Here is a 27173-nt window from a genome sequence, read left to right on the forward strand (position 1 = left end):
CTGTCTGATCTCTTGCAAGAAAGAGCTCATCTCTCTCTCTCCCCCTGTTACTTCAGTAATACTGATATATCCAGACACGTTCAGATTTCTCTTCTTGGACTGACCTACACCTCTGATCTTTCCTGGCACAACCACATTTCAACTCTATATTTTCCGCAGCCACAAAAAAACTTTTACTTTTTCACACAAGACTCTACTTCACACCTCTATAGTTGCAAACTCTATATAAATCACCACTGCAAATATGGAATATTGCTCCCATATTTGCGGTGGTGCACCAAAATCCTGTCAAGATTGCTCAGTTCTATTCAGAAGAGGGCAATACAGCTAATTAATAATCCCTCCCTCACAGACTCACTTCAATCCTTCTCTCAGTTATTCAGTTTCTGCCTTGTGACTCTTTTACAGACACTTTTTGTGGACAGTGCTCTGTTGAATTGGCCACTATTATTCCTCCACTCTCTTCCAAAATCATTAAAACAAGAGCCACTGCTAATCAACATCCTTTTACAGTCCATCTTGAAACTCACCAAACCAACTTCACAGCCTCCTTTTTCATTCCTACTTCTGTCCTTTGGAACAGTCTCCCCCAAATCTGCCTTCCCCAAAGATGCAGTTCAAATGGAATGTGAACAGATTCCTCCTTTCTTCTATTCCTATTGTCCACACATGGCACTAATGTGCTATAGGTCTTATGGCCTTTTGTGTGTGTGGATCAGATAATATATATATATATATTTTATTGCAGATGGTAAATTAAACACTTTGGCAGAGCTGACTGCCACTGGGCATGTCCACAGATGAAGGATAGTGGAATGGCCTCCAGATATGGAGGTTAGCTGCAGCATAAGCAGAGGTCTCTCTGACAAATAAGCAGTCAGGCCAACAGCGATAGTTGCTACCAGGGTGTGTGGGAACAGAGTTGGCAGCTCTGAACAACTTAAAACCTCACAAGAAATTTACAACACACTATGTCATGGTGAGTCAGTGCTGCTGCCATAAAAGAAGTTGCCCTAGTAGTGAGAGCTGAAGTGCTATTGGTACTGGAATGAGGCTGATGAAGAATAATTCAGCAAGGCTCAAGACCAGACAAATGTAAGAATGGACAATGGACATCTTTAATGGCTACATCACTGTGAGGTGGAAGGAAATGGGAACCCACCACTTATTTTCCCAATACTACATAGCATAGAAACTGAATTAAAATATTGCCAAGTAAGGGAAACCCACTCTCCTGGGAACTTGAGGGATGTCTTTGGCAGGAGAGGAAGTCATTACAGTGCCCCCTCAGGCCACCAACCAACAAAATCCCTGCAAAAGATGGCCAGACAGTGGAGATTACAGAATGGCAGTCATGTCCTAATTTCTTATTTATCAGGTGAATTTGATAAATAAGAAATTAGGAGATAAGATTAAAACCACTTGGGGATATAATGAAAGAATAATCCTTATTAAGATTCAAGCAGAACCAAGAGACTCACAGCCTTTAGTAAATGATGAAGTAAACTTGATCTTGAAGGGAGACTGGAATGCAGTTGTTGGAAAGGGAGAAGATTATTTGCAAATTTGGACTATGCCAATGGAATGACAGAAGAGAAAGACTCATCTAATTCTGAAAGTCACAACCTAACCATAACAAATATGCTATTTGAACAGCCAAAGAAAAAAAAAAGATACACATGGATTGCACCAGCAACACAGAACAATATCAATTTAGACTACATAATCATCGGAAAAAAGTATCATAACCAGGTGGAAATATGTAAAAGTTATTCCTGGAGCAGATATATATTTGCTCCAGGAATAACTATATATTATATAGTTTTTATCTCTCCAGGAATATTATATATTCTGGAGCAGATATACATCTGCTCCAGGATAATACTAACCATACCCCAGTCATCATGACAAGTCATTTACAATTAAGAAATCATGCATAAACAAACCATACAAAAAATGGAACATAGCTAAAATAAAAAATAATATAAATACCTGCAAGCACTTCAGAGATATTGGAACTAATGACACAAAGAATTATGAAGGCACAAAAATGCAAAACACTGTGAACAGAGAAGCCAAGAAAGCAAAAGAAAAATGGACTGAACAGACATGCAAGGCAATCGATATAAACATGAGTAGAGATAACACTGAAAGTTCTAGTAGCAAGGCTTATACGTTGGTCATACATAACTGGTAATTAGTTTACAGAATTAACAACGCATATAAAGTATATTAATTAAAGGTAACTTTAATGAATAACTTCTATATTTCGGCAACGTCACATTGCCATCTTCAGGAACATAAAGATACGATATGTACATGCAGGCACTAATAAAAGCAAATGAGGAAGAAAGCAAGAAACTAATATTGTTCCTAAAGTCCTAATGGTTCCCTCTGGCAGGCTAATTTGGTTGTCTTGGCAGTTGGGCTGAAATTCTCATAATGTAAGTCTCCCAAATTTGGGGTAGTATCATGCACCCAAATTTGTTGAGGTGAGGAACGTTTTTTTTAGAGCTGCTGATGATTCCTTGAATAATCTTTCATATTTAAACTTGCTGCGGTGTATTATTTTTGTTTTCTTCCAACGAATTCTATGGTGGGTATCTAAGGCATGGTCTGCCAGCCCAGAGCAGCTGTACTGGTGAAACTGGATGTAGTCTTTGTGTTCCAGAACACAAAGACTACATCCGGTTTCATCAATGTAGCAGAGCCATATGGTTGGTTTTTGTGGGGCAGAGGCTAAGGCTTTTTCTTCAAAGGTCTCCATACAGAAATTGGCCAAGGGTGGGGAGAGTGGTGAACCCATGGCTGTCCCCTCTATTTGTTTGTAGAATTTTCCCCTGCCAAACGAAAAAGCCTGAGTTCATTGTGAACTGAAATTGAGGCTGAGATATCGGGAGAAAATTTAGCTTGGATTAGCTCTAAAGTTTCCTTGAGTGGGACATTTGTGAATAAGGAGGAGACGTCAAAGCTGACCATTATGTCAGTATGTTGGAGTGTAAGGTTTTCTATGCTGGCTTTGAAGTGGGCTGAGTTTTTTTTTATGTGTGATGGTGTGTTGCCAGTATAGTGTGTGAGCTCTTTGGCTAAATGTTTAGCTAATTTGTATGTAGGGGAATCAATGCCATCCACTGTGGGACGTAATTGCACATTTTCTTTATGTATTTTTGGGAGTCCATAAATATGGGGGGGCGGTATAGAGTTAAACAGCTTTAATCTGTTGGTAACTTCTACAGGCCAAGAAGTAACTTTCTTAAGGAGCCTGTGAAGTTTTCTGATTTGTGAGTTGGTGGGATTGTATTTGATAGGGAGGTAAGTAGCCCGATCTAATAGAAGAGCATTAAGCTTACCTTTGTAGTCCTTTTGGTTAAGTACTACAGTTGCATTTCCCTTATCCGCTTTGGTGATAACTAATTCTTTATTATTCCTCATTTCCTGTAGCACTTTAAATTCCTTGTTGGATATGTTGGTTTTTGGTGGTTTTGCTTTGGAAAGGACACAAGCTACATCCAGTCTTAAACTGTTGGCGATTTGATGTGGAAGGTGGCAGATTCCCCTTTCGATCTGGATCATAATATCCTCACTGGGTATTTTTCTGGGAGCAATGGCGAAATTGTGGCCACGTGCAAGCACGTTGAGTGCTTCAGGCTGACTGAAGAAAGGTTGATTACGCATTTTGTAAGTTCCTTTTGAAAATGGCAAAGTGACGTTGCCGAAATATCGGAAGTATTTATTAAACTATAATTTAATTTATATTCGGATCTACATTGTTCAATTCCCTAAGTGATTTAGAAATGACAATCAATGAGAAAAAAAAAACAAAAATAATGAAACTTACCAGGGATGGAGAGCAAATCATAAATGTCACAACAGATGGGAAAAGATTATTGTTGCAAGTAAAAGAATTTACCAACCTAGGAAGCTTAATAACATCAGATGGGAGAAGTGGAAGAGATGTGAGAGCAAGAATAGCACAAGCAAAAAAGGCATTTAACAAAAAAGAACATTTGTTCTCAATAACATAGTGTTATTGAGAACAAAGAAGTACTTTATTAAAAGCTTTGTCTGGAACATGGTCCTGTTAGGATCAGAGGCATGGACTCTCCAAAAAAGAGACAAATCAAGACTGCTAGCATGTGAGATGTGGTGTTGGCAACAAACGATGATCACATGGACAGGAAGAAAGTTACAAAAGAAGTATTAAGAAAAGCACAAGGGAAAAAAAAAAAAGAGATATACCACACGTTAAAAAAAAAAAGGAGAAATAACATAATAGGACACCTATCAAGAAACTCAGATTGGACTAGGCTCTGATTGAGGGAAGACCTAGTAGAAGAAGTAACTCAATTCATGAGTGACATCAAGAATGGACGAAGCTACCAAACAGTCAAACTAACTGCAGATAACCACTATCAACAGCCCATGCTGTTGACATGTCATCAGCATATATGTACGCTGATGACATGCCAATACTTCACCAATTGCCTTCTTTCGACTCTCTGGAGGATGCGTTGAACACAGATTTGGAGATTCTCAAGAAATATTATGAGCAGTAGCACTTAAAGTGAAAATACTAAAACAGCGTCCACACAGCTTTCCATCTTAACAACCAGGAGGCAAACCACCAACACAACCTAATTTTCTATAGCAGCCCAGTCCAGCACGATCCTCATCTGCAGTTAGTTTGACTGTTTGACTTTACAAAAATCAACTTGTAAAGTAAAAAAATAAAAATAAAAATGAGAAACATCATTTCAAGACTAAGTGAAACTACGGGTTGCAAAGTTAAGGTACTTAGGATCTAAGGCATGGCCCTTGTTTATTCTGCTGCAGAGTACTGTGAACCAGTACTGCACACACAAACATTACTGACTCACAACTGAACATAACCTTGCACTCTGCCATAACTTCATAACCTCTATCATAGCTACCAGTGCTTTCCAACATAGCCCCACCAAATATACAAAGAAGACAGGCTTAATTAAAAGAAAATCTCAAATAATTCCCTACTGCCACTCCACTCAACCCTTATAAATCCCCTAGAACCCAGCTGAAGTCAAGGTACCCATTTTAGGACATAACCCAGAGCCTTTTCTGGCCCAGTACCTTCAACTCACGACATGTGGAACCAACAACGAACTATCCTTTCCTTTAGTGTTACATGGTGATCAGCATTCATTTTACACAAATTATGAACTCTTCAACCATGTTATAAATAATTATTTTAATTTCCTCAACCTTCATATTAAGGTTATTAGGAGGTAGCCACATCTGCCTTGGTTCACACTCTGATTCCACTGATAGTTGTCCATAGTCTTCTAGGAAGGTTGAAGCTGAGCTTGTGGCTGCAGGAGTCTTTCACAAGAGAGCCATTTGTTGGTGTGTTCATAGTGCATTGTTCATTTTACACAAATTATGGACTCTCCAACCATGTTATAATTATTTTAATTTCCCAATGTTTCAATCATATTAAGGTCATCAACTAGAGTATAGACATATATATACAGAGATAAAATGGTGTGTTCATTAAAACTAGGAACCTGGAATGTCAGAACATAGTAAGAAGCAGGTAAGCTAAGAAATGCTATCCAGGAAATGAAAAGACTTGGAATTGGGATTTTAGGATTGAGTGAAGTTAGGTGGCCAGGATCAGGCAAAACTCAAGTTAATGACATGACAATGCATCACTCTGGAAGTAGTGAAAACAACCATCAAAAGGGAGTTGGGATAATATTAAACAAAGATATAATTAAAATGAAATATATATTGATCTTTAATGGACCATGATTTATAAACATTCAATACCAATAAGTTTTGTCGACTGAGCTGTCCAGCTTCTTCAGGGAATATAACGGTAAGAGAGGGGAGAGAGAAGAAAAAAAAAAACTCAAAGTGGTTAGTAGAGAAAATGGAGTAACACTATCGTTAAAACAGGATGCGTAACATTACACGCATGTTGTATTAGTCACTGTTATGAGAACATCTTCTGTAGTTTTGAGCGAAATTAAATTCTGGCAGATTAAGTGATCTTTTTAAGGATTTCCATTTGTCAGCTATTATAATTCCCTGGTTTCAGTTAAGATTTTCTCCAGAACATAGGAAATTTCTACAACGGAAATCTAGGTAAGGCATGGAGTTGCTATTCCAATCAATGGTATGGTTAGTAATTGCAAAATGATGGGCTAGACCTGAGTTGTCTGTTCTATTGTTATTAACATCTCCTATATGTTCTTTTTTCGGATTCTGACGCTTCTCGACGTCTGTCCTATATTGTTTAGACCACAAGGCACATGGGATGTTGTACATTCCAACGTGTTTGAAAAAAGCAATGTCTTTTGGTGATCTTAAAACCAGTGGAAACTGTCCGTCTTCACCGGTTTGAATGCAACTCTGATGTTGAAAAGTTTAAAAAGTTTTGCGATCTTTTTGGACACTGTACCTGCATAAGGAATAACTATGGATGAACTGTATTGAGTGACGATAGATTGTTGTTGTTGCGTGTGGTTTCTATGAAGAATCTTGTTGATTAAATTACTTGGATAGCCATTTTTTTTATTAATGTCTCTGATATATGAGTACGTGTGGATTAAAATATTAGCTTTTAAGTTAATAAATAGTTATTTTCTAATCCATCTGTGTTCATATCATACCGTGAAATCTATTACAACATGATATACGAGTAATTTCATCATCGACTTCTTTTTCTTCTGAGATGATTTTTGTGGCTCTATTTTTGAGCATATCTATTATGCAGAGCTTCTGGGAAATATAGTGAGTTGATTTGAACTGAAGGCAGCATCCAGTGTGTGTCAGTTTGCAGTAGACTGTTAGTTTGATATGTCCATCTGCTAGTTTCGTGATTAGAGTATCCAAAAATGGTAGTTGATTATCTTTTTCCAGTTCCAAAGTGAATTGTATTTTTTGATGAAACAAATTAATTTTGGTTAAAAAGTCCAAAAGAGCTGTTTTTGTCTACCTCCACCGCACTAAAGGTTTTGGGTCTAATTTTGAGAGGATATCTGTTTCTAGCTTTTTGATGAACAGATCTGCACAGGGCAGCGAAAGAGGACTGCCCATAGTTAAGCCATTTAGTTGCTCATATACCGTTTCATTCCATTTAAAATAATTTGATTTAAGGCAATTATTATTACAGGCAACTACAAGGAGTCCTTGGACATCGTGGGAGGCCCTAAACATCATGTCAAGAACAATATTCAACATCCACACAGCATCTATCATACTTTGCCTTGAACTCATTCACAGTCATGGTACCCACAACAGACTCTGGCAGCTTATTCCACGCTTTCACCACTCTCCAAGTAAAAAACCTAGTTCTAACACTCTTGCTAATCACACTCTTACCCAGTTTCCATGGATGGCCCCTAGTTCTCCCACTACCAGTCCTATTCTCAAAAATATCCTCTGAATTAATCTTATAGAAACCCTTCAGTAATTTGAATGTCTCAATCATATCACCCCTTTTCCACCTATCAACCAATTTCTGCAACCCACAAATCTTCAACCTGTTCTTATAAGGTTCATTCCATAAACCTGCTATCATCGTGGTCACTCGCCTCTGGATCCTCTCCACCTCCTCCCCATCAAGAAGAGACCCTGGTGCCCAGATCTGGGTACAGTAGTCAATATGGGATCTTATCAAGGCTCGATAGAGAGGAACAATAACTTGCTTGTCTCTGCTCGTCAAAGTATTCTTCAGTAACCAAGTGATTTGATGAGCTGATTTAGCAACTTTTGCAATGTGCCCCCTAAACTTCAACTCCCTATCCACCAACACTCCAAAATCTCTGGCCTCAATCTCCTGGAGTAGAGTTCCACCAATACGGTATACTGCTGCTAATCTTTTCACCCCAAAATGCATAACCTTACACTTTGCCACATTAAATTGACATCCATTTCTCCTTAGTCCAGTCCTCCAATTTATCCAACTCATCCTGCAAAATTTTGACATCATGTGCATTCACTATTGCTCTACCCAACTATGCATCATCAGCAAACAAATGAACAGTTCCTCTCAGATCCTTTCCTATATCATTAATGAACAAATTAAATAGTAGTGGTCCAAGAAAAGAACCCTGCGGCACACCACTAGTCACAGACCACCTTTTGGACTCTACTCCTGAATAAACTACTCTCTGATATCTCTCCATCAACCACCCTCCTATCCATCTCACCAACCCTATATGCTGCAGTTTACTGATTAAAATTATATGTGGTATCCTGTCAAAGGTCTTAGCAAGGATCATCAGTATCACTGTAAACTCATTACCCTTATCCGGTTCGGTATTATAAAATGTGAGCAAGTTACTGAGGCATAATCTACCATCCACAAAACCATACTGTCCCCCATACAGTATCCTATTTTCATCTATCCATTCATGTATTTTTCTCTTGATTACTTTCCTCCAAAACCTTGACAAAGAATCCTGATATGCTGTTGCAACAGCAGTCCTGGAACCTCCTTTATGCAGTGGAACTATTTTCTCCTCTTTTCACCCCCTCGGGACTAACCCAGACCTGAGACTCAAATTAAACAAAATGGTCAAGGGAACTGACAATTTTTAGCTGCTTCACATAAGACCCGAGCTGGTATACCATCCAATCTCACAGATGTGTTCATATTAAGGTTTTGTAATATACTTTTTACCTCCATTTCATTCGCCTCAATTCCTGTATAAGCTATTGGTTCCTTCATTCCTGCAATATCACCACCTGGATGATATACTCTTGCTCGCTCAGTAATTCCACTATATCAACTGATTCAGTTACCTCCCTACCATCTTCATTCCTTAAAATCATTCTACTGTATACATTATTTCTTTTACTTGCTGCATATCGAAAAAACTGTTTGGGATTCAGTTTAGCTTGACTGGCTAATTTCCTTTCATAATCCGCTTTTGCTTTTCTTACCACACTCTTTACCCTTCTGGCTTGTGCTTTATACTGTTCGTGTGCCTGCAGGTCACCTTTCTCCTTAAAGTCGCTCCACAGTTGTTTCTTTTTTTTGCAGCTCAAGCTTAATGGTGTTATTCATCCATTTAACCCTACTTGATTTACTATCTGGACTCTAGGTATATAGTCAGCCATTACCCCTTTCAAATGCTCTTTTACTGCTTCCAATGCACTATCAACCTCCAGCCCTTGCAGTTTTACATGCATGGCACTGAACCAAGCAATCTCCTAAGCTTGCCATACTTACCAGCACGGTTATTCCACATGTACCCTGTCTTAATTGAAAATCCCATGCATTCAGCCACCTCCTAGGTGGCTAACCTTATGATCACTCTCACCAATTGGTGGTAATGTGGTCATATTCAATACAGTCAAATTCTCAGATGCAATTACTAGGTCAAGCACTCTTGAACCCCTGGTATATTCCGTTACGTGCCGTCTCAGGTAGTTATCCCTTAATAACTGCATAAAATCCAATTCCTTACTTCCATGTGTGTCCTCTCCTCCTTCCAATCAATGCTACCATAGTTGAAATCCCCCATAATAATTATCCTCCTTCCACTCACTGCATCTATTTGCTTATGCATACTATCTCCACCATGTATTCCATCACCTGGTCTATAGCAGCATCCAACTGTATATTTTTTTCTGCTAGCCTCGATCTCACACCAAATAGCCTCAAACTTGATCTTTTCACTATCCCGCAGTTCAACTTCTATTCTCCTTGGCTGCAGTTCATCATCTATCATCAATAACACTCCTCCCCCATTTTTTTCTCTCTGTCCCTCCATTCTATCCCACTAGCTATATCATCTTCTGTCAGCAATGTCTCACTAATGCCAATAACCTGTGGCCGGGAAGAGCCAACAAAGGCCAAATATTCTTCCTTCTTGTTCTTAATACTCCTGGCATTAGTATACATGAAGTGCAGAAGTCCATTAGTCCCACCCCTATCTTGATGCCTTATAATAACTATCCCATTCTGATTTGTTGTCTTTCGTACTAGCTCAGGTATATTATACACATTCTTGCACTCAACTGCCTCACTGATGTCTGCATACCCCCCCCCCCAATAGCTCTAGTTTCCCTGATTCTGCACATCCACTTTCACTTCATTCAGCAACACTTTCTCCAGTCTCCGCTCCGTACATCAAATCCGTTAAGATGCAAACCATCCATCTTGTATAAGTCCTTTCGCTCATCAAACAAACACTCCACACGTCCACAAACTCCATGCCGCTCCTCCTGCCTAACCTGCACATAGAGTAATTTGCAATTATGGCCCTCCTTCTCAACTCTTCTCTGTCATACCGTGGCAACAGACTCATTATCTTGACGGCAATGATGAAAAAGGTGAGCAGTATCTTCAGAGAAGAGATTGTATAGGATATTGATAACTTCTTCAACTGGGATGTTGGTAAATAAAGATACAATGTCCAAGATAGTGAGAATGTCTGTCTTTAAGATCAAGATGTTTCTCAATTTTTCAATGAAGTGCTTTGAATTCTTAATCTAAGTGTCTGATTTTCTGATATGTCCTTTTAGGAGGCTGAAGAGGTGTTTGGACAATAAATATGTGGGAGTATTTCTTTCGTCAATGATCGGGTGTAGCAGAACTCCACTTTTGTGGACTTTCAGGACTCCATACAATCCTGACGTCAATGGGTGTAGTGACTTCAGATCCCATTGCAAGTCTGTGAACCAACTAGTCATGTTCCGTAATAAGTTATTAGTGTACTTGTTGTTTTCCATGTTGGGTCCGACTCTAATAAGTGACACGTTGATGAATCTGATACTAATTCTGCAATCTTGGCTATGTAGTCCTTAGTGTTTAAAATGACTGTGGCATTACCTTTGTCTTCTTACTCATATATCAGAGACATTAATAAAAAATAGCTATCCAAGCAATTTAATCAACAAGATTCGTCATAGAACCCCCCCCCCCAACAACCCACTATCACTCAATACAGTTCATCCATAGTTATTCCTTATGTAAAGATCACAAAACTTTTTAAACCTTTTCAACATCAGAGTTGCATTCAAACTGGTGAAGACGGACAGTTTTCATCAGTTTCAAGATCAACAAAAGACATTAATGCTTTTTTCAAAAATGTGGAGTGTACAACATTCTATGTACTTGTGGTCTAAACTATATAGGACAGATGTTGAGAAGCCTCGAAATCTGAAAAAAAAAAAAGAACATATAGCAGATGTTAATAACAACAGAACAGACAACTCAGGTCCAGCCCATCATATCGCAATTATTAACCATACCATGGATTGTTATTTATCTTACCTAGAAGAAGATTTCCATTGTAGAAATTTCAAGAAAGCCATTGTAGTCCTCGTTCTGGAGAAAATCTTAACAGAAACTAGGGAATGATAATAGCTGACATATGGAAAACTTTAAGATCACTCAGTCTGCCACAAATTAATTTTGCTCAAAACTACAGAACATGCTCTCCTAACAGTGACTAACACAACACGCTCCATGGTGTAATGTTATGCGTTCTGTTCTAATATTTAATTTATACGAAAGTGTTACTCCATTTTCTCTGTACTAGCCACTTTGAGTTTTTTTTTTCACTCTTACTGTTATAAGCCCTGATGAATCCAGACAACCCCATCAGCAAAACTTGTTGGTATTAGATGTTTATAAATCATGGTCAATTAAAGATCAATATATATTTTATTTTAATCATATGTTTGAATGACCAAATATAATCTAAACAATGAACAGACTCGATGATGAAATGAAGCAAAAGGTACATTATTTTGAGAAACTCAAATGTAAAAATGCTAGACTTCTAAGCCATCTAACTTTCTTAAAAAGATGCAGAAACTTTAACATTATTCCCAAGTTTTTAACATTTAAAGAACAATTCCACTCAAGAAGAGTGAGACGAATATATACTAAGGCATCACTGGGCCTACTATGTGAAAGAATACAAAACATCAGATTTGAACTTATATATTACCTTTGAACTTATATAATAGACCTTTCATGCTTCTGACTTTTTGAAGTTATTTCTAATAACATAAAGAGCAACTTATGGACACTTCTAGATAAGATGATTTACAACAGTTTGAACAAAATATTTCTAATTAGTAAAAAAACACATAAAAAAATTCAGCATATTATATGAAAAGTATTACAACTCAGAACCAAGCCTCCCTGATGAAAAAGTGATTTTTAACCTTTCGGACCATATATCAACACAACCAGAAACTGAAATACTTATGAAAGGATTCAATTTTGCCATTGCCCCATATCATATTCCTAAGGTCAACATCATCAGTTACATAGAGAAAGCACTCTCATCCTTTTCCAGAAACAACAGCAAATGATCCGAGGTCTACCCTAACCTATTATCCTTTCAACTTCAAAGCTACTTACCTAAACATAACACCCAAGAAAAAAGCTCTCTGAAACTTGAAAAAAGGATAAACAAATAACTATCTTAAAAGCAGATAGAAGTAATGCCACAGTCATTTTAAACAGTAAGGACTACACAGCCAAGATTGCAAAATTACTATCAGATTCATCAACGTATCACATATTAGAGTCGAACCCAACATGGAAAAACCACAAGGACACTAATAACTTATTACAGAACATGACTACTTGATCCACAGATTTGCAATGGAATTTGAAGTCACTACACCCATTGACGCCACGACTGTATGGAGCCCCGAAAGTCCACAAAAGTGGAGTTCTACTACACTCAATCGTTGATGGAGGAAATGCTCCCACATATTTATTGTCCAAACACCTCTCCAGCCTCCTAGAAGGACATATCAGAAAATCAGACACTTACATTAAGAATTTAAAGCACTTTATTGAAAAACATCTCGATCTTAAAGACATACATTCTCACTAGCTTGACATGGTATCTTTATTTACCAACATCCAGTAGAAGAAGTTATCAGTAACCTATACAATCTCTTCCCTGAAGATATGGCTCACCTTTTTTTGTCATTGCCTTAAATCTCATTATTTTAAATGGAATGAAATGATATATGAGCAACTAAATGGCTTAACCATGGGCAGTCCTCTTTCACCGCCCTGTGCAGATCCGTTCATGGAAAAGCTAGAAACAGACATCCTCTCAAAATTAGACCCAAAACCTTTAGTGGTGAGGTATATAGACAATGTCTTCATAATTTGGAGGGACACAAAAAGCTCTTTTGGACTTTTTTAACCAAAATTAATTCTTTTCATCAAAAAATACAATTCACTTTGGAACTGGAAAAAGATAATCAACTACTATTTTTGTATACCCTAATCAAGAAACTAGCAGATGGACATATCAAACTAACAGTCTACTACAAACCAACACACACTAGACACTATCTTCATTTCAAATCAACTCACCATATTTCCCAGAAGCTCAGCATAACACATATGCTCAAAAATAGAGCCCATGAAAATCATCTCAGAAGAAATAGAACACTATGATGAAATTACTCATATATCAGCGACATTAATAAAAAATGGCTATCCAAGTAATTTAATCAACAAGATGCTTCATAGACCCCCCCACACACACACAACAACAAAAACCTACCATCACTCAATACAGTTCATCCATAGTTATTTCTTAGCAGGTACAGTGTCCGAAAAGATCGCAAAACTTTTTAAACCTTTCAACAGAGTTGTTCAAACAGTCTTCACCGGTTTTAAGATCATCAAAAGACATGAATGCTTTTTTCAAACACGTTGGAATGTACAACATCCCATGTGCCTTGTGGTCTAAACTATATAGGATAGATGTCGAGAAACCTCAAAATCCGAAATAAGAACATATAAGATAAGAGATGTTAATAACAAAACAGACAACTCAGGTCTAGCCTATCATTTCGCGATTACTAACCATACTATTGATTGGAATAACAGCTCCATGACTTATATAGAAGAAGATTTCCGTTGTAGAAATTTCAAGGAAGCCGTTGTAGTCCTCCAATCTGGAGAAAATCTTAACAGAAACCAGGGAATGATAATAGCCGATATATGGAAAACCTTAATAAGATCACTCAGTCTGCCAGAATTTAATTTTACTCAAAACTACAGAATGTGCTCTCATAACAGTGACTAACACAACACGCTCCATGAGTGTAACGTTATGCGTTCTGTTTTAATGTTTAATTTATACGATAGTGTTACTCCATTTTCTCTGTACTAGGCACTTTTTTTTTTCTCTTACTGTTATATGCCCTGAACAGCCTCGTTGGTGAAACCTGTTGGTATTAGATGTTTATAAATCATGGTCAATTAAAGATCAATATATATATATTTCATTTTAATTATATGTTTGAATGACCAAATATAATCTAAATAATTAAACAAAGATGTCAATAAGTCACTGTTGAGCTTCACTCCCTACTCAGATAAGATGATGTTATTAAAACTGAAACCACTAGGTCAACCACTAGATGTTAATCTTATACAGGTCTATGCCCCTACTGCTGACAAGTGATACCGAGATTGAAGAATTTTATGATTAATTAAAAGAACTAATTATTAAAAGAATATGTAAGACCACACTAATAACTTTTAATTAATAAAGATACAGATATTTCATACTAAAACTAATAGTGCATCTTCAGTGTCACTGTCATCTCTATCTTTGGCTGGTGTTTACCAAATACCATGTGAATGGAATGTTTCTTAGTTTGGAAAACTGGCTGTTCTGTGGAAAAAAGAATTAAGGAACATCAATATTATATCGAATACAACAAACCTCATAAATCTGGTCTAGCACAACACAGTATTAACACTACTCATAATATTACTATTACGGGCAACTCCAGGGAGTCATTAGACTCATCGAGGGAGGCCCCAAATCATATTCATCACAACTATTTGACATTCATACAGTATCTATCATACCTCGCCTTAAACTCATTCACTGTCACAGCATCCACCACAGACTCAGGGAGCGCATTCCACTCATTCACTACTCTAAAAGTAAAGAACCCAGCTCTAACACCTTTACTAACCACACTTTTGCCCAGTTTCCATGGATGTCCCCTAGTCCTCCCACAACCAGCCTTGTTCTCAAAAATATCTTCTGAATTAATTTTATAGAAACCCTTCAGTAATTTGAATGTCTCAATCATATCTCCCCTCCTCTGCCTATCAACCAATTTTTGCAACCCACAAATCCTCAACCTGTTCTCATACGGTTCATTCCACAGACCTGCTATCATCTTGGTCACTTGCCTCTGGATCCTCTCCACCTCCTCCCCATCAAGAAGAAACCTAGGTGACCAAATCTGAGCACAGTAGTCTAGATGGGGTCTTATCAAGGCTCGATACAGAGGAACAATAACCTGCTTGTCAACGTATTCTTCAGCAACCAAGTGATTTGATGAGCTGTTTTGGTCACTTTTGCAATGTGTCCCCTAAATTTCAATTCCTTATCTACCCACACTCCTAAATCTCGTGCCTCATCAATTTCCTGGAGCGCCTGGAGATGCTGATAATATCCAGTGGGATAAAGCTATTCGTCTCCATAGATGCAGGTTCAAATATGAACGCCTTTTTAAAGAAAGTAGCAAAGCTATTTTACACCAACCGAATTTAAATCTAAATGATTCTCTCTCTCTCTCTGTCTCTCTCAAAGATCTGGGAGACTTATTTTATGTAATCAATAAAAAACCATAAAAAACCAATTATCTTAAAGATTAATTATTATTTTCTATCATTTCCTAGCATGCAGCAACAATTGTATTTAAATAGGTGATCCACCGAATGTTCATTACTTGTATTCCATTCCTATAACTGTTTGTGTGACACTGAAGATGTACTATTAGTTTTAGTATGAAATATCTGTACCTTTATTAATTAAAAGTTATTACTGTGGTCTTACGTGTTCTTTTAATAATTATACTATGCCACAGGTTCCTCTAAAAATTAAAAGAACTAATGAAAAGCACAAAAAAACGATATTAACATCATCATAGGTGATTTCAATGCTAAAGTTGGGAAAGGTAGACGTGGAGATGTAGTTGGAGAACTTGGACTGGGAACAAGAAACGAGAGAGGAGACTGTCTTATTCAATTCTGCCAAGAAGAGGAGCTAATAATCACAAACACATGGTTTAAGTTGAAAGTTTATTTTTTTAATTTATTTATTTTTTTTTTTCACTTGGTTAGACTATAATAAATTTAGTTTAATCCTTTATCCAAGTGTGAGCAAACAAAGTTTGTGCCTGAAAGTATCTTCAAGACTGGGGTAAGGTGGTACAACACCAGGGCACTTCTTGCAAAGGTGGAGCAAGCTACCAACACTCCTATCTCAGTATCCCCATAATGCAAAACACATCTCCTTACGGATATGTCTAATACTATGCATTAAGGGAAGGGCCACTACCCAGACTAGTTTCGACCTTTACTGAGGTCTCTTCAGTGGGAGCCAGGCCCAAGTGGAGATACCAGGTAGAAGCATTAGCAGGTCATCTCCACCTATAGGAGTTGCCAAATGGTGTGCCACCCTTTTTTTAATAAATTACTCTGGATTTAGAGAAAAATGTTGAAAGTTTATTTTTCACTTGGTTAGACTATAATAAATTTAGTTTAATCCTTTATCCAAGTGTGAGCAAACAAAGTTTGCGTCTGAAAGTATCTTCAGGACTGGGGTAAGGTGGTACAACACCAGGACACTCCTTGCTAATGCTTCTGCCTGGTATCTCCACTTGGGCCTGGCTCCCACTGAAGAGACCTCAATAAAGGTCGAAACTAGTCTGGGTTGTGGCCCTTCCCTTAATGCATAACATTAGACATATCCGCAAGGAGATGTGTTTTGCATTATGGGAGATACTGAGATAGGAGTGTTGGTAGCTTGATCCACCTTTGCAAGGAGTGTCCTGGTGTTGTACCACCTTACCCCAGTCCTGAAGATACTTTCAGGCGCAAACTTTGTTTGCTCACACTTGGATAAAGGATTAAACTAAATTTATAATAACATGGTTTAAGCTACCATCCCGAAGGCTATATACTTGGCGATCACCACAGGATAATAATGGGATTATAGTCAGAAACCAAATTGATTACCTAATTAATCAATGATTTCGAAGTTCTATAAAGAGTACAAAAACCTGTGCTAGTGCAGATATTGCTTCTGATCATAATCTACTGGTGGCAGAGTTAAAACTTAGACTGAAAGCTATACTGAAGAAACATCAACAAAAAAGGCTTGATTTAGGAAAATTAAAAAACCCAGAGATAAGAAACAAATTGAGTTGAGATCTGAATTATCAAAAATAATGACATCATATGGGTTGATGAATCATAGGACAAATTAAATTCTCTCTTCATAGAGAAATGTACCAATACCTTGTGTCCAAATAGAGCAGTAAAAATGAAAGATTGGATAACTGATGAAATTCTTTCTCTCATCAATCAACGCAGATCATATAAAAATCATAGTCCAACAAAATATAAAGAGGTTCAGAAAATTATTAAATGCAAGATCAAAGAAGCAAAAGAAATCTGGATGAATGAAAAATGTAAAGATATAGAAATTCTACAGGAAAAGCATGACAATTTTAATCTACACAAAAAGTGAAAGAGACCTCAGGTATATTTAAGAAAAAAACAATTCTGTAACCTTCGAAACAAAAAGGGAGAAATAATATCTGAAAAGGATGACCAAAATACAAGAATGGGTGAAATATATAGAACTCTATACTGATAACAGACAGAACTCAGAAAATACTTATGAACATATGGAAGGTCCATGCATTCTAAGATCAGAGGTAGAATGTGCACTGAACTCAGCTAAAAATTATAAAGCCTTAGGCCTGAATGGAATACCGCAGAAATAGTAAAGTTATAAGAAGGTGAAAACATTAATATATTAGTAAAGCTATTTAATAAGATCTACAATACAAGCATAATCCTTCAAGACTGGTTACAGTCGACCTTCATCATGCTACCTAAAAAAGCAAATGCGAAAACTTGCAATGACTATAGAATGATCAGCCTAATGAGTCATGTTCTCAAAATGTTTCTAAAAAAAATGTGAAGATACGATCAATGATACCCAATTTGGCTTTAGAAATGGTTTGGGAACAAGAGAGGCTCTTTTCTGTTCTCAAATCTTATTCCAAAAATGTATTAACCAACACAAGGAAATATTCATTTACTTCATCGACTTCGAGAAAGCATTTGACAAAATTCAACATGCTAAAATGATTGCACTATTAAAAAGAATTGGATTATATGGTAAAGATATCAGGATCATTGAAAACTTATATTGGAACCAAAAGGCATCTATTCAAGTAAGGCAAGGATGTGTGTTGTCACCTCTTCTTTTTAACATATACTCAGAAGCCATATTTCAAAAAGTCTTAAAAGGAAGGGATTAATGTAAATGGTGAAATCATCAGTAACATCTGATATGCTGATGACACAGCTCTCCTGGCTGACAATATTCAGGATCTTCAAAATCTTCTGGAATAGATTAAAAATAAATATCACCAAAACTAAATTCATGGTCATAAGCAAGAAACCAATTCTTAATTTCTTTAAATAGAAAACAAATAGAAAGAGTGGCGAAGTTTAAATATCTGGGATGCTGGTTAAATGAAGATTGCAATCTAGAAATGGAAATAAAAGTTAGAATTGAAATGGCAAGAAAAAATTTTCTCTTGGTGAAATCAACACTGTAACTGCAGTTTAAATTTAGAGTATGCATGGTTAAATGCTATGTATGGTCTGTACTGCTGTACGGTGCAGACCTTGAAGACAACATCGATAAAAATACTTGAAGCCTTTGAGATGTGGTTATACAGACAAATGTTAAAAATCCCATCGACAGCAAAAACGTCCAGATAAGAAGTACTGAAACAAATGCGGAAATCACATGAACTTTTAGATACCATAAAAAGAAGAAAAACTGCATATATTGGTCACTTACTTCATAATGAAAAATATAAGATGTTTCAAGTGATTATAAAAGTGAAGATAAATGGAAGAAGAGAACAAGGAAGACAAAGAAAATCTTGGCTGGCAGACAGACAGTGGACTGGCATGAACTCTGAGAGACTGCTCATGGTGGCTGAGGATCGTTCAAAATTTGCCAAGGTGGTCGCTGACCTCCGATAGGAGATGGCACTCAAAGAAGAAGATACAGAGACAAGCTAAATTACATTTCACACAGTATGCTGAAGAGGCAATGATTAGATCAATGGTTATTCCACAGGCCTGACCTCTAGTGAAAATAAAATTACAATAAATAAATGAAATAAAATAAATCAACTACATCAAAGCTATATTCTATTTAAGACAACATCAGTGAAACATTCTTTCATATAGATAATTTTGTTACATTAAAAATGATGTCCTAATTTAACATGACAATTGTCATATTAGATTTAAGATCCTGAATTATCTATTGTCCTATTTATAATTAACTCTTATGGAGAAAGGTTAAGTGGGTAGAATATGTGCCTTCCATATGCTTGGAATTTTTTAGATCATCATTATTGTTAAGATTAGGGTGGCTGATAAGAATCTCACAGGCCAGCTTAAATTTATGTTCATGCCATATTTTGGTGGGATGTAAACAAAGGTGCTCTTCCAGTCAGTTCTATGTAAAGTATTCAGGGCATGATCAGAAAGGCCAGCTTGACTATAGTTATTATATTTAATGTGTCGTTTATGTTCCTTTTTTCTGATAGGAATTGTGCATCCTGTTTCCCCTATATGGGACAAATTACAGGTGCAATGAATACAGTATACTCCAGGGTGGGCCAGAGGAGGGAATGGATCTTTGGATGAGTCTAGTGAGCTTTTTAATTTTGCAGGAAGTTTAACATCCCAACCGGCCATGATGTCTATAGTCAGAATGCCTTAGAAAACCAAAATGTTAGATAACAAAATTGAGATGCTGATAAGTAATAGACTAATTTAGAGGAAAACTGTTGATAGAAGATTAGTAATAATGTAAGCTTAATCATCTAGTACCATCATAGTAATTTGTACATCCCCTGAGGGAACACAGGAAATTTATGATGATTGACTACCCTTCCGTCCTCCCTCCTATGCTTTATTAATAATTACCAAATACTTCTTTCCGATGATCTCTAGAATGTTTTTTTTTTTTTTTTTTTTGGTTAAAGATCAGGTTTTGGTGTCACGTGTTAATGTGAACAACAATGAAATCCTTTTTTTTTTTTTTTTTTTTGAAAGTTTATTTTCCACTTGGTTAGACTATAATATATTTAGATTTAGTTTAATCCTTTATCCAAGTATGAGCAAACAAAGTTTGTGCCTGAAAGTATCTTCAGGCGCAAACTTTGTTTGCTCACACTTGGATAAAGGATTAAACTAAATTTATTATAACAATGAAATCCATCTGCCTACAAGAGAAATAAGTGACCTTTTTTTTTCCCCCAATAGCCCAATCTTCAGAAATCATTCTATACTTCAGGTGTTCTGAACTATATTTGTAAGTTATGTACTGTTGAAGAATATCAACAGTCACAGATAACAGTACTCTGTCAAATGATACCACAAGATGAATTTTTAAACTATTCATCACGTATTTCTGTAAAAATTCATTTCAGATATTACATGTTGTTCAGACCATTTATTATTATCAATTTAGTAGAGTTTCTGAGAAGATGGTATCATTGGCAAACTGAAGATTACTTAGTTTCATTCTAATAAATCTATGAGTAGTTTTTAAAAAAAGTGAAAAGGCTATTAGTCAAGTAGCTTAATTCCTTTGCAGATTGGAAAGTTATAAATCTTTCTCAGCAGAAGTTTGACTTTTGTTGTAAACAGCTTGGATTATTTTGCTATATCTAACGTTTACATCTCGTCAGAAAATAAAAGAGTAGAACCAACAATGGAATGAAATAATTATTACAGTTGATAAAAGTGATGTACAGAAATATGTTATATGCATCATGTTTATACAGCTTCATTTACCATAGAAAAGTTTTTCCCTAAGTACTACTTGTTTCCTTCTAGATGGTCTGTGATTTCTGCTTCATCCACTCGTACAACTTTTTTTAAATAACGAAATCTGTGGTGCGATCATAATTAAAAGAAACACGTATTAACCACAGTGAAAATTATTCAATTGTAAATATTTCATCCTAAGTATCTTAGGACATCATCAGTACAATAGTTTTAAACAATAATAGGAATAACATACAGTTAGGGCACATGATTACAATAGAATCTCATTAAATGTGCATAACGTGCTACAGTAGTATAAAAAATTTAAAAAAATAATTATTTAACACAATTTTGTATGACAATTTCCCATACTTTAGGAATAGTAAGAACGTCGTTGCGGTTTAAGTTTGGTCTGTGTAGTTGGACTTCAGAACTTTCTTTGCAACGACGTTCTTACTATTCCTAAAGTATGGAAAATTGTCATACAAAATTGTGTTAAATAATTAGTTTTTTTTTTTTTTTTGTACTACTGTAGCACGTTATGTTTAATGAGATTCTATTGTAATCATGTGCCCTAACTGTACGTTATTCCTATTATTGTTTAAAACTACTGTACTGATGATGTCCTAAGATACTTAGGATGAAATATTTACAATTAAATAATTTCACTGTGGTTAATACGTGTGTTTCTTTTAATTACTCATACAACTTATTATTCAAGACAGACACTGGTTTATCTATTTGAGTTAAAATTAATATTTCTAATTAAATGAACATTCAAATCAAATATGAAACTATATTTGGATGAAATATTCTTCAAATTACAGAGTTTGAAATTATCTATAAGCAGCATTTACAATATTTAATACATTATGCAGTTGAATTGAATGATGCACAAATTCATTTGCATTTAAATTCTACCAAGTTTATTATTATTTAGGAGTAACATGTTTATCAATGAGTAACATGTTTTCAGGCATGAAATTATATATATGTCAAATTACGCTTATTTTTACACACCACTTACCTCTTCTTGAGTTGGGATCAATGTTTCATTTTCCAAAGCATTACCAATTAGAAAAGCAGACATTGACTTTCTTCCACGGTAATCACAGACCTCCAATAATTTACGAAAGTGCTCTAGTCTTAACACAGTGGATACATTGTTATAATTCTGGACAGGGATCTTCAATAATCGAAGCAACTCTTTAGCAACTGAGGTAGTGTACTCTACTCTAAAAATAAATAAATAAATAAAATAATAAGAGATTTATGTTATTACACTTATACTTAAATAAGTATCATATCAAAAAATTTAAGATGCCAAGAAATTATATTCTTGGTTCCATCCTTTATCCAAGTGTAAGCAAACAAAATTTGCACATGAAGTAACTTCATGTGCAAATGACTAATGACTTCGTGTGAATCAACTGCCTTAGTATCCCATAATGCAAGGCACATATCCTTACAGACACATAATACTATGCATTATGGGAAGGGCCGCTATCCAGACCGGTTTCAACCTTTGTTGAGGTCTCATCAGTGGGAGCCAGATCCTGAAGAGATACAAGGTAGAAGTAATGCAAAGTAACAAAAGTCAAAACCAGTCTGAGAAGTGGCCCTTCCAATAATGCATAACATTATACATGTCCATAAGGATATGTGCCTTGCATTATGGGACACTAAGGCAATTGAGTCATGTGAAGTTATTAGCCTCTATATAAGTAGCCCAGTCGTGAAGTTACTTCACATGCAATTATTTGGATAAATGATTAAACGAAATATAATTTCTTGGCATCTTTAATTTATAGTATAATATACTATTTATAGTATATTTATAGTTTAAAGTGAAAAAAACTTTCAACAACTATCATATCTATCCTTGAGGAGATTTATTGCATTCACTACACAAACACACACCATGAGAAGAATCTAAACTTCATTTCCTAATTATCCACAACAAACTTCTAGCGAATACCATAAGTTCTACCTGCATGACCGATAACCTGCAAAATCTCATTTGTATCGATACTGCAAGATCTTTACTAGCTTATGTGTTTATATCATATCTCCACTCATCTGTTTAGTCCTCAAACTGAACAAACACTCCAACCTGAACTCACATGTACACTTCTGCAAGTCAGTTAGCTTGGTTATTTATCACTATCTTTTTAACTTTATTCCCATCTCTTCAGAACCATATCTACATACAGTAATCAAGATGTGGTCTCATCTTGATTAGACAGTGGCATAACAAAAGAAACAAATCGTAAATTTGCTTACCATATGTTGTAGTCATTAGGAATTTACATAGACATGTATATTATTATATGTTTGTTTACATTAGTAGTATTCGTATGCCATACACTATTATAATGTACAAGTGCTATGGTAATGGCAACTATGTTGTCAGTACAGTTTTGCTTGATAATGGAATTGCATGTTAGTTGAGTTCTAGAATAGATGTGGCCAGCAAGTAAATAAGACAAAATTAAATTCTATGATGCCAGAAAAGTGTTTATATGCATCGTTATCTACCCTGCAAGGAAGAATAATGCTCATACTGAAAAACAGTCTAATATATCAGTGAGAATATCATGTGTTTAATGGAAAGTGGAACATGTTCCAGGAAGCAAAATGGAATCTAAAATAAAGATCTTTTAACTGGACATGCATTTAGAAATGCTCAATTCAATGTATTTGTATTTCTGTGCAACTATTCTGCCTACTTCAGCAAAATGAAGGAGGAAAAATGTTTTAAGGAAACTTTCTCACTAGAAGATACCTGCAAGTATATTAATCAAGTGAGATCATTAACTTTTATTGTACAGGGTGATTATAATTCAAGTTCACATTTCAAAAGGACGTAATTGGGTAACTACTTCGAGTAGGGGTTTCTCAACATGAGGTGCAAATACCCCTTGGGGGTACGAAATTCACTAGATCTAGTAACAAAGTCGTTAAGTTGACAACATTGATACTGATTAATTTCTCAGACCTGAGTGATGAAGAGCAGCACTGTAGTTCATGTTTATATACACATTTGTTAAATTGTAAAATTGTTTATGTCACTTTGTGTTTATCGATATATGTAATTTATGAATACAAAATTTAATATGTGTGTGTGTGTGTGTATATATATATTTGTTTTATTTTATTCCCATTGTTATACTATAACTATAGTTTTATCTATCTATACGAGGGGTACATGAAGCATAAAAGGTTGAGAACCACTTACTTAGAGGAACAGTTTAATATTTAACACGATGATGCGCAAGCAACAGAATTATATTCTCTACAAAAACCAATTTTGGTTCTAAAAGTTGCCACTAGGATGATACAGAATGCTACAATACCATAGTGGGTAATTCAGAATGTCACAAAATGTAGGTTACACAACATGTTCAATTACACAATAACGTATGCTGTGTGGTTATGAAACATGTTCAATATGTTGTCCTCCGTTGTGGTGAAATTGCAAAATTGCATGCTCAACCACAGAATGTAGAGTTTCGCTTGAAATTTTGTGGACATGGCATGTTATGCTTTTGAGGTCCACTAAGTTGACTATGTGTGCAATGTATTTGAGATGTCCTGAAAACTAAAAGTCACAGGGGTTCAGATGTGACGAGCACGCTGGGCACATTGTACGAAAATGGTGGCTGATCATTTTGTTCTCAGCAAAATGTGTCTGAAGCAACTTCTTGGCAGGGGTAGTGGTGTGAGGAGAAATACCATCTTGCATAAAAACTGCCGAATCCAGGCAGTGACACTACTGAAGTGTTGGAATCACCTGATTGGCTAAGAGAGATGCATATCGCTGGCCATTAACAGTGCAGGTAATGAGACCAGCAGGACTGAGCTCCTCGAAAAAGAAAGGTCCAATAATGATTTCTTTTGTAAAACCACACCAAATAGTCATCTCTGGGGAATGAAGCAGAAACTGTCACATGACATGTTGATTTGTAGTTGCCAAAATTCTGCAGTTGTGTATATTCACAGCACTGTCTAGATGGAAGTGAACTTCATCAGTTCAGAAAATGTTCCATGGCTGGTCATTGTCCAGTTCAGTCTGAGCAAGAAACTGCAGGGCAAATGTTTCTTGTGCATTCTGGTCAGGATGAAGCAATGACCGAATGTGGGAAATCCGATTTGTTGACATCTGCCTTGGTGAAAATAAAAAATACACCCAGCACTATTGTTATGGCAAGTTGGGTCTATCAGACCATGCCTTGGATACCACTTCACACAGGAACAATTGGAAGAAAACGAAAGTACTACAGAAAAGTTATAAGTCAGAGAGATTGTTTTTGGAATTAACAGAAGCTTTAAAACATTCTCCAAACCTCAACAAGCATGGCTATATAAATTTACCAAATATCTGGGAGGCCGTCATTTTAAGATCTAATTAATATGTTTTCTCTCTTTTTCCAATATAGATGGCATTTAATTAGGACTTTAGATCCTTGTCCATTACAATTTTTTTTTTTTTTTAATTAGTCCAACTGTTATATCAAATAGTTGTTTTGAGTACTGTGACACTGTTTTTGTGCTCTGAAGATGCTAGATATAATACCACTGAAATATTAGCAAATAAGTTAATATTATTTTCTTATCATTCTGTGTTGTCATCAATACTGTGAAAATAAATAAATATTTAACATACCTCTCCTTAAATTCATTCACTGACAAAGTACTCAACTGCTCCTCGTAACCCATTCCACCCACTCATCAACCCGCAAGAAAAAATCTAGTCCTAACATTCCTGCTAACCACACTTTTACACAATTCTATAAAACCCTTTTAATAACTCATAAGCTTCTATCATGTCCCCTCTTTTTCACCTATTAGCTAGTTTTTGAAGCCCACAGACCATCAATCTATATACATAAGGTGCATTCCATATATCTGCAACAATCTTCATCACTTGCCTCTGGATCGTCTCCACCATTTCATCCCCATGGAATTTAGGTGACCATCTGCACACAGTAGTACAGATGTGGCCTTATTTGAGTCTTATATAGGGAAACAACTCAATCTTTGCTTATGTGTTCAACAACCACAGAATCTGATGTTTGTGACTGTGGACATGGAGTATATTGCAAAGTTAGTGAAAAATACTCCATGTCCACAGTCATCCCCAAGTTCGTGACCTCATCAGTTTTGTGTGGTTCAGTTCCATCAATACAATATACAGCTGGTGATCTCTTTTTCCAACAGGGCATCACCTTAAACTTGGCCAAATTAAATTGGCAGCCATTTATCCTTTCCCATACAAATAGTTGATTTAAATCATCCTGCAGGATCTGCATTACTTTTAATTACTGTTCCTCTTCCCAGTTTAGTATCATCAGCAAACAGCTGAATATTTCTTGTCAATTCATTTCCAGTATCACTGATATCATCAATCATCATCAAATTCCTGATATATATACCCTCAAGGGGGTGTACAGGATATGACAGTACTAAATGAAAAATTTATATCATTACTAACTTCCTATTTACAATTTTCCTCCAAATCGTTAAATGTCAAATGTCAAGACTCCAATATTATCAGGTCTTATATTTATGTCTTCTAAGGCACTTTTTATTCTATCAATCCACCCATATCTTGGTCTTCCCCTGGGTCTTTTTCCTGCCAACCTGGTAGAGAACACTTGTTTTGCTAATTTTTTTCTCTCCCATTCTGCTTAAGTGACCATACCACCTGAGATTAGCTCTGCTAATGCATTTCTGGATGCTGACAATATCAAGTTCTTTCCTAATATCCTCATTTTTAATATGATATTGCCATTGATGCCATCTGTTCATTCCCCTAATCTTTCTCAGGACTCTCATGTCTGCGGTCTCTAGTCTTTGGTCAAGTGTTTTACTTCTAACCCAGCTCTCAGATTCATAAGTTAAAATTGGTTTAAATACTCTCCTGTATACAGCTAATTTAGTGTTTTGGCTAATTTCTTTCTTATCCCATATAAATTTATTCAGTTAACTTTCTACCATACCAGCTTTGTTGATTCTGTTGTCTATTTCCATATTTAACTTACCATCTTCACTAAAAATCATGACTAAGTAGCTGAAATGTTTTACTTGTTCTATAAGTTCTCCATTCACAATGCAGTTGATATTTTCAATGTTTCTGCCTATTTTCATTGTCTTTGTCTCTTTAATGCTGACCTTCATACCATATCTATTACAACAGTTATTCAATTTAGTCAGGGAATCTTGCAGACTTACAAACGCTCAGTTATATGGTGTTAATGGGGCATTATATCAAGCAATACTTAGTCTT

At 36.0% G+C, this 27173-nt stretch overlaps 1 protein-coding gene across 1 annotated transcript in view; it reads right to left on the reverse strand.

Moving 5' to 3' along the window:
* Vps35 (Vacuolar protein sorting 35) overlaps positions 1 to 27173 on the reverse strand; it is a 377835-nt gene that overhangs the window by 140019 nt on the left and 210643 nt on the right. Inside the window, exon 9 of the mRNA XM_090412498.1 lies at positions 21912 to 22119. Within this exon, the coding sequence (XP_090268624.1) occupies positions 21912 to 22119 (208 nt within the window). The remainder of the gene's footprint in view (positions 1 to 21911; positions 22120 to 27173) is intronic.

Source organism: Typopeltis vanoorti, chromosome 1, assembly GCF_054136105.1.
Source record: "Typopeltis vanoorti isolate ZY-2024b chromosome 1, IOZ_Tvanoo_1.0, whole genome shotgun sequence".
In the NCBI taxonomy this organism is placed as follows: domain Eukaryota; kingdom Metazoa; phylum Arthropoda; class Arachnida; order Uropygi; family Thelyphonidae; genus Typopeltis; species Typopeltis vanoorti.